We start from the raw sequence: 9,526 nt of genomic DNA on the forward strand, positions 1-9,526 counted from the left end.
GTGGTGGTTTTTTTTTTTTTATTCTAAAAGCTGTTTATTATTATTTATAAGCCAGAAACTTGTGCTGGGAGTAATAGAGACCGCTTTTCCTGATCTCTTGTGAGTTGTCAGAATCCTGGACCCTGGAATAAGCATGCAGCAGTTTAACTCCTATTCCCAGTCTGCATACATTTCCGGTCAGTGATTAGAAAGTATAGTATAGTTAAGAGGATCAAAAGCCAGTCATTTTCTATTTTAACAAGTCAGCAGTGCCAGACTACTGGTTCCTTTTTCATGGAGGCTTCAATGCCTGAATTTGCATTCTGCAATTGCTCGGTTCCTGGCTGTCATGTATACCCCCTGGCTCCAATAACCACAAACAAGTATGCAGATGAGGACTTCGCTCTGACTTCTTGATCTGCATACTTGACCCATGTCATTGTGACTTGAAGCAAGGGTGGGGATATAGTGTTATTAGGAGGATGCCACCAGTGACAGTTTCCACTGAGTTGTAGTTTTGAACTTATTAGTTACAATTTTTCCTAGATAACATTGGCTATTCGCTTGGTTTTCAGTTGTTGGCTGGAGTCATTCTTTAAGGAAATCGGCCTTATGTTGTAAAAATCTCCTGCGTGTTTGTTTGACCGAGGTACATGCAGACAGTTATCAGTATTTTTCCCCCCACAAAGGGCTGTAGTCCTTATTGTGGGTTATTTTCATGGCTTTTTTAAATTCACCAGTTATTGGTTGAGGTTTTCTTGTCCCTTTTTTATATACAGACAGTTCCCTGGTTACGGACGTCCGACTTACGGACAATCCATGCTTACGAACAGGGTCCAAAGTTCTCCTAAATGTACCGGCAGCCACCAGTACATTTAGGAGAACTGTGGCTGCAGCGGCCTGTGTCCTTTTAAATCCCCGCTGCTCTCCGCGCCTGTGTTGGCGGAGGCAGCGGGGACACAGACCGCTGCATACCACCGATGCCCCACGTACCTCCACTGATGTGCTGGCTTCCTCTTCAGCCGTTCCGTCGGATTCCCCGGTCCGGACGATCCTCCGGTCTCCTGGTCCGGCCGCAGCTCCTCTGCCCCGCCCCCTGCCTCCTCTTCATCGCAGGCTGGGAGCCATACCCAGCCTGCTATTGGATATTGTAAAATGCAATAGCCAATAGCAAGCCGGCTTTTGCACCCGCCCACTGTCTGCTGTCAATCAGCATGGGGAACCTGATAGAGAACTTTCTGCTTCAGGCCCCTCCTCTGCTGATTGACAGCAGGCAGTGGGCAGATGTAATATCCAGCCTGCTGTTGGCTATTGCAATTTGAAATATCAAATAGCAGGCTGGCTATGGCTCCCAGCATTAAAATACAAAAAAAAGTTTAAAAAAATTAAATTAAAAAGTCAAAAAAAAAGTAAAGAAAAAGTTAAATAAATAGAAATTAAAAATGCAAACAAATAGTAAAAAATAAAGTTTATAAAATTAAAAATAGAAAAACTTTTTTTGCTGTGTCATTTTAAATAAAAAAAAATGTTTTAAATTATAATATCTTCTGAACAACAGGAACAGACAGCAAAAGAACCTTGACCCTTCCCTATGCTATCCAAAACTAAAAAAAAATTGGGGGGGCTGGAGTTACACTTAAAAAAATTTACCTGTTCCGACTTGCATACAAATTCAACTTAAGTATAAACTTATTCACTAAAGTCCCTAACTTGTATGTAACCCAGGGACCGCCTGTAGTCCTGTAGAGGTCACATCTTGCAATGCCTGTCTTTCCCAGATATCCATGATGATAAATTCCTTTTGGGTGTTTCTTCCCGGAGTATAATTGTGCTTGGGGCTCTGTGGTTCAGGGTGGCTATTGATGCACTTTGAGCTTTTTTGTCATCCAGCTTTAATAATGTGAAGCATCTGGGCACCAGTTAGTGACCATTTTACACTAACCACAGGCACTAGAGATGTAAAAGCAGTGGTTAAGCTGTCAATAGTAAATCTGCACTGGAAGTTGTACCATTCAAAGGTGGAATATAAAGTGCTGCCAATTCCTAATAAGTAATTATTTCATGAAATGCATATCCTTTGATCTTTATATCCAGAATCTGAATGCCTAATAGTCATTTTGTGTTTTGCAGCTTTTGGCTCATGCCTGCGTTCATGCTGAAGAAGATTCTTTTAGGAAACTTTGCCTTTGGCCCAGTGGATCCTGTTATGGCTGATGCCATTGATTTTATGGTTGACCGGGTATGAATTTTTTTTTTCCCCTCTCTTCATTGTTCTGTTGCTGTTTTGCTTGGAATAGATTATACTTGTTAGAATTGTGTATATGTCACAAGATCATGAATATAACGCAGTTTGGAGAATAACATGATACATGAGGTTTTAAACTAATTAACAATTTTGGTAATTTTGGAAAAAGTCTTGTGTTAGCTGAACAGGCCTTGGGGATCGGTTTTATAAAATGCACACTTTTCCATCTATAAGGAATTTTTTTTTTAGCAGGGAATGGCTAAAATCCCTATCATCTGCTTTTGGATAGGGATTTTGGCACTTAATGTGTATTTCCCCGTTTTCCGCTAAATTGGGATAACGCCAATTGCTGTTTGCACAGTGCATGCTCTAATCTGAAAGAAAAGTTGTTTTCTGTACTAATGGTTTGCTCTGGAATGTAAGTGGAACTGGGCAGGTTAATTAACCCTGTGTGTTCTGTACTGGAAGACCTCAGTTTCTGTTATAGACTAGATTTGAACACTGTCTGTCCTAACAAAGGACAGACAGTGCATTGTATATTAATAAGGGGAAGCTCAGTCTGTCCCTAATCTTTCTATGGGGACAAACAGAGTTTTCTGTCAATTGGAAATTGAGAGAGACCCACGTTAAAGCCTGCTACACAGACACCTCTAGAAGGTCAGAAATATTTAAAATATATATATTGTTAGATATGCTCTGGTGGTGCAAATGTATAGCGGGATTTTCTCAAATTTTGACTGCAAAAGTGAAAACACACTTTAAGATGCACTTAAGGCACACAAATAAATAGATCCCCAGCATATGCCCTAGCCATCAGCAAAGAGGTCTACTCTATTTAAGATGACACTTAACTATTCACAAAAATCACTCGAGTGTACTGCATGTTACAGAGATGCCTTAGCACGGTCATGCAGCTTCCACATATTTTGATACTCGGCTGTAGATCCTCAAATCATCTCTGAATTGGTGCTGACACTGTCCTTCCTTCTGGAGGGTGGCTACTTTCGTTCCCCGTGGTCCCTGTGTGTGTTGTAATGTAGTCACCGCTCCAAGCTCACTCCAGTGATGGACTACAATCTCAGAACAAATTGGTAAACTAAACATGAGATTGTAGTCCATCACAGGAGCGAGCTTGGAGCCCTGGATACTTTACAACACACACAGGGACCACGGGGAACGAAAGTAGCCACCCTCCAGAAGGAAGGACAGTGTCAGCACCAATTCAGAGATGATTTGAGGATCTACAGCCGAGTATCAAAATATGTGGAAGCTGCATGACCGTGCTAAGGCATCTCTGTAACATGCAGTCCAGCTGTAATAATTGGGACGACGAGCAGCTGGACAAACAGGATATAAGTATTTCCAAATGAGGACTGTGCAACTGACCAGGGAATTATTGCAAAATTATCTTCCTCATATCAAACCTGCATTGCTCGTGATGGAATAACATGCATATTTGGGTTTCTAGTTGAGCTCAATTATAGTTCTGATAAGTTTATGACAAGTATAAGGGTTTCCAAATGTCATCGGACTAGCAGAAAATAACTGTTCGTGAAATAAAGATCCTTATCTTGGTGTGTTTAGCTTTCTGTATTGAGCCTTATGTCTCTAATCACAAAGCTACAATAGCAAACTTCTTCAGCCATCTTACTACTGCATGATTGGAAAAAACAGCAGGTAGTTTAGCGCCTATTTCTGGTATGCCATTTATAAATGGTGCGGCAGAAAACGCGCGTGTGGCCAGCGTGCCCTTTGAATGCCTGTGATCTAGCTGTCATTAGATAGATGCAGGCAAATGTCACAGATTCAGAGTGGCTCTCTGCCTTTTGATCGATGTGATGGTCAATCACCGCGATACAGGCCGGTACATACTTTTTTTTTTTTTTGTGTATTTTTTTTATTTTTGTATCTTGTTTGATTCAACATCTGTGACGGTTATGTTCTGAATGTCTATGAATGGTATTGTTATACACCAGTTGCTCTTCACTGACGACACAATTGGATGCAGTGTCGGCAGACTAACTTTTATGCACTCCTCTGCCACCCCAACCCTATGGTCTGTGTAAGCTTCAAATCTTGCACAAGCTTGGGGCTCCCATATGACTTGGGCCTGGCAAATGGCCATTCAGGCGCAGAGCGCTGCATTTTGAAGGGGGTGGAAAAATATCACTAATATCAAGTATCTAATCGCTGGATTAAAGAAAATCCCTATCTAAAAGCCCTTTTTTTACCTAATAAGCCACGGTCATATGATGCCAAAGCCCAGAATCTTCTCCTTGTGGCTCCTTGTGTGATTATCTGCGCCTGCATGAAGTGAACAGTTTCTATTGGATTTCAATTGGCCAGGGTCCTCTCAGGATCCAGAAGAGGACCAACATCAATGTGGGGAAGGGGACTGGCAGTCACAAGCATCATCACAGCAGTGGATTTGTGGTTGCCCCTCACCTGGAATGGTGGCAGTGAGACCCAGAGGGGGAACTTAGGTGAGTATACAGTAACGCCTCGGTTCATGAGCTCTACTGTTGGCAAACAATTCGGATCCCGAACAGGAAGTTCAGCAAAATTTTGCTTATGTTCGCAAACTCCAAATTGGGTGACTAACACGCCAGCCTCCATCTTCTCTGCTCTGACACCTGGGTGTGGCTTCCTCTAGTCGAGATTGCGTTCGCAGACCGTTGGGCTTTAAAGCTAAACTAAATTTCTCTTGGGTGTGAATGGTCTCACCACAGTATGCAAATTAGCATAGTATACTTGCACATTATGGCACATTTACCTCTTATTCTGCCCTCCTCCAGCAGGGACAGGTCATGGCTCCAATTGCTTCTCTGTTTGGCACTGCTGCCATCTCTCCCACCACTTCTTATGGGCTTAGCAACGCTACTCTTTGGCCATTGGACAGCTACTGACTGTAAATCCTGCTCATGCACTCAAGAGTTACATCCCTGGTGTTCACTTATTGTCAGCTTGGGGCAAATGTTTTTAATATTCTTTGCACTTGTCTTTTGGCAAAAAAAACGAAGACTCCTAGCAATTCTTTACAGGAAGGCTTTATTTCTGCTTTAAGTAAAGGCTGTGGACACTGTATCTCTTTGTAAAATGATCCTGTTACTGTACTCTGTGATGCACTTGTGAGTTTGAATATCATTCAAATAGAAGTACTGTCTATGTTGCATTATTGTCTGTCAAGCAGGTCACTGGATTTAGCCCACTTGTGTATGAAGGTAATACATAAATATATATAATTTGTTTTGTTGTTTATAGTTGGAAAGTTTGAATCAAAGTGAGTTGGCATCTCGTCTCACCCTGAACTGTCAGAACTCTTATGTCGAACCACACAAAATCCGGGACATCGCTGTCACCATAATGGACGTAAGTATATGCTGTCTCGGATTCAGAAGTCTGGTTAACAGTGTTCCGTAAAGTCCGCTCTGGCTCATAACCATTCCTCATTTATGTATGTATATCTTCAATGGATCTTTATGGCTCCTACATGTCTCTAGTTGGTTCTAATTTTACAGTGTTCTGTAAGCCCTCTCCTGGATTCAAAAACCTATCAGGATTTAATACCACTATTTGTTATTTTGGTAAAATTGCTATACAGTACCTATAACTGCCTGTACAATCATCACAATTAAACATAAAAACACTCGTGGGAGTTTATCAAATCTGGAGCAGCTGTGCATGGCAACCAATCACCTTCTTTCTTTCATTTTTAAATCATAACTGAAGAGAGAAGCCAATTGGTTACTATGGGCAACTGCTACAGATTCTGTCTGCTCCAGTTTTGACAATTCCCCCCTCCGTCTTTGAGAAATACGGTGCCATTTATGATGTGTGCTGTGGATGAATTTGAAATGAAACCTTTTGTGTTGTATACTAAAATGTTATTATAAGTTAAAATGTATTCCTTTGTGTTAAAGTAAAATATATTTAAGAAATGGCATCAATTGCACAGTTTTGTATGAGCCTTTTACAATATATGGGAATGTTCCATCCTAATTGCCTCAGCAGTAGTATGCCTGGACCTTTGTCATCATGTGTCTGAGAAGTTACATGTTGGTTTAAATGACATTGCCTGTTCTGACAGGTATTTGATCAAAGCGCTCTTTCAATGGACGCCAAGGAAGAGATGTACAAGTTGTATCCTAACGCCAGGAGAGCTCACCTGAAAACTGGAGGCAACTTCCCCTACTTGTGCCGAAGCGCTGAGGTCAATCTCTATGTACAAGTAAGCACATTTTTATACCTCCAACTGTGGAAATGATTTAGCCTTCCAGAGAACTTTTACTTCTTCTTCACCATCATCTTTAATAATTGCTCTACATCTGTATATCTCAATATCCGCTTTACCTTTGCCGTATTTTTGTAGGTAATGTAATAATTGGTCTCTGGAAAAGGATAATAATAACCTCCTGTATACAAAGTGCTCATCTAGAGATTCCTCAACATTCATCCAGTTTTGCAAAGCCGAAAGCCAGCTGCTCAAACAAATAGCGGACACTTTGGGTGTGTGTCAACCTCTCGTCCTATTGGCCCATCACTATGATAGTTCCTCACTGGCCTATAGGAATGAGCGGAAGGCAGAAAGGGTTGAACAAACTTCAGAACTATGAGGTGAACTATGAGGTGCCGAAGAACGGCCTGGTACTGGGGCATATCGGCAGGCTTTTTGAAGCTGCATTTTTACCCACATCGGGTTTATTTCTACAGAAGTGCCACTTTAAAGGAAAGTTTAGTGTACTTGCACATATTTTATGTTCTGGCAAAGTTTTTGTAAATATTAGTTGTGATAACTGCCTGGAGTATAGATTGTCATTCCTGTAAACCTAGACAGGTATTTGCTTTGGCTACAGAAAAATTAGAACCTCTGTTAGGTTGTCATTGCTGTTTGCCACCTCTGGGGATATCATGGTTTATTTCCTGTCCCGGGTGGCATTGGTCTCTGGGACAGGAAGTGAAGAGAAATCTCCCCTGTGGAGACTTTAAAAGCAAATGAAGTCAGAGCAATATTATTACTTCTTTTCATTCATGTTCTGGGTCAGTAACTAAAGGTATTGAAGCTATTAGATTAGATGCCAGGTAACTCGCTTTCTACAAAGGAGAGGTTAACTGTGGCAATGCATGTTTCCTTTGTTAGAGAGTACACCATGTGGTAAGACTTCCTACTATTTCTCAGTTAAATGATCATGTTTTGTTCCTCCAAATTATTATGGATGTTTTCTACTCAGCAAGACAGCAAGAACATTTGTTCAATAAGGATAGGCAGAGCCAGCTGTCACTCACGCAGCTGGGCGGATGCAGACATAATTGTCGGGATCCGCTTCAGCTGCGGCGTCTCAGTATACCGCGAGCCGTAGCTCGCGGTATACTGAGCTTAGGGTGATGGGAGGACGCTAGTTTGTGTCCTCCCGTTACCCTAAGGAGAACTATGGGAAAAGCCTTAACCCCATAGTTCTCCTTCAAAGGAGACTTATGAGGTGAGTGATTTTCACTCAGCCTCATAATCTGAGCCGGCCTGTGACAATGAAACTATCACAGGTCGGCCCAGTAGATCGGGAAGTGAGCGAACACATACCGTCCCTCGCTCACTTCTCCATCTATCGCTGCAGAGAGCCGTGACTGTCACTCACGGCTCCCTGCAGGGATTCCCCCCTCCCCTGTCCGCTCCTCCAGCGCTGACTGTCAAAACGGACGAGGAGGGGGCGGGCACAGCTGGCTCTGCCTCTGGATAGCTAGAGCCAGCTGTCACGCAGCTGGGTCGATCCAGACAGTATTGTCGGGATCCGTCACGGCTGCAGCGTCTCCATATACCGCGAGCTGTAGCTTGCGGTATACTGAGCTTTGGGTGAAGGGAGAACGCTAGTTTGTGTCCTCCCGTTACCCTTAGGCGAACTATGGGGAAAAGCCCTGACCCCATAGTTCTCCTTTTTAAGATTGCTTAAAGTGGAGAACCCAGTTATTTTCCCGTTGCAGTTGAGAACATGAATGTTCATTTAGATCTGACCTTTTTTTCCTGTATTTGGCTTTCAGATTCATCTTCGACAGTTCCATGGCACCAGATATGCAGCTATAGACCCGGCCATGGTAAGCGCTGAGGAACTGGATGTGCAGAAAGGCAACCTTCAACCTAGTGAAGAACCACAGGAGGTGGAAACTTCACCCTAGACTCTGGAAATGTACCCTTCTATCCTGTATCTGCCAGCACACTGACTGCCAAGTGTTTCCACTGATTCTTTTTTCCATGTGGAGATTTACAAGACTCTTCCTAATAATAAACACCTCAACCCCTTTGCAGTATATTTGACCTTTCTGTATTGAGGGCATTACCTGGTTCAGCTGCTGGGAAGACTGCCCAAAAAATCAAGTTGATGAGTTGGACTCGTATGAAAGAGAACAATGCAGGTCACCTATGACCATGACCTGAGAAGAGGATTCAAGCTGCTTCCAGTGTTTTGGGAGCAGAGGTTGCCATACAGACTTTCTTGTTGGTCCCTAAGTGCTTAAGGGTACTGGATTAATCTTATAAGCATATTGTAGGGTAAATAATATGTTGAAGCTAAGCATGAGTCATGTTGGAGGAGGAAATACGGGAGCTGCTTCTGCTGACTTGTTTTTGCATGTTCCAGGTCTGGCATCCTTATCCTTGCTTTACTTAAACCGCAGCAGTCATGTATATTGGGTATACCTACACCTAATGCATGCATGCATGCATGCATACATACATACATACATACATACATACATACATACATACATACATACATACATACATACATACTTGTTTCAGGTTATTTAATCATACAGTAGTGAAGAAAGGATAAGGATGATAGCCCCGGGATGTACATCTTTAAAAACAAGTCGGCAGTTGCAGCTGCCAAATCTCTGTCCTGATATTCTTTATAAGGTCTGTTCTTTTGGACCAGGGGACCAGTTCCAGCTCTATGCCATAGTATGACATTTGCACTGAAATTATGCATTTTCATTATAAGTTTGTTTTGCTGCATTTTTATAGCAGTACAGAAGACCTGTCATGAAATGTAGTCTATAATATGACAACACTTTGAGTAATGTATATGAATTTTCAGCCATGGGGAACTGAGGGTTTGAATTTGCTTTACCTGAACTGAGCCGGCCATGGTATATCAGGAAGTGATTGTTGTATAAATTGTATATTTCAAAACTTTGCTAATCCATATCATGTAGTGTCCCATATGGGGCGCTCCGAAATTCATACAGGTTCAGTGCCTTATTTTTTCATGCCGTGTCTATATTTTGTATCTGGAGTGCACTTATCTGGTTTAG

General features: G+C 42.1%; 1 protein-coding gene across 1 annotated transcript in view; it reads left to right on the plus strand.

The window, feature by feature from the left end:
• SPG21 (spastic paraplegia 21 (autosomal recessive, Mast syndrome)) overlaps positions 1 to 8,494 on the plus strand; it is a gene marked incomplete at its 5' end in the record, with an annotated part of 20,880 nt that extends 12,386 nt beyond the window's left edge. Inside the window, 4 exons of the mRNA XM_018566757.1 lie at positions 2,110 to 2,218; positions 5,486 to 5,593; positions 6,312 to 6,452; positions 8,255 to 8,494. Coding sequence (XP_018422259.1) covers positions 2,110 to 2,218; positions 5,486 to 5,593; positions 6,312 to 6,452; positions 8,255 to 8,389 — 493 coding nt within the window. The remainder of the gene's footprint in view (positions 1 to 2,109; positions 2,219 to 5,485; positions 5,594 to 6,311; positions 6,453 to 8,254) is intronic.
• Between the last annotated feature and the right edge of the window lie 1,032 nt (positions 8,495 to 9,526).

Source organism: Nanorana parkeri, unplaced genomic scaffold, assembly GCF_000935625.1.
Source record: "Nanorana parkeri isolate BGI_ZX_2015 unplaced genomic scaffold, ASM93562v1 scaffold973, whole genome shotgun sequence".
NCBI classification, from domain to species: Eukaryota; Metazoa; Chordata; class Amphibia; order Anura; family Dicroglossidae; genus Nanorana; species Nanorana parkeri.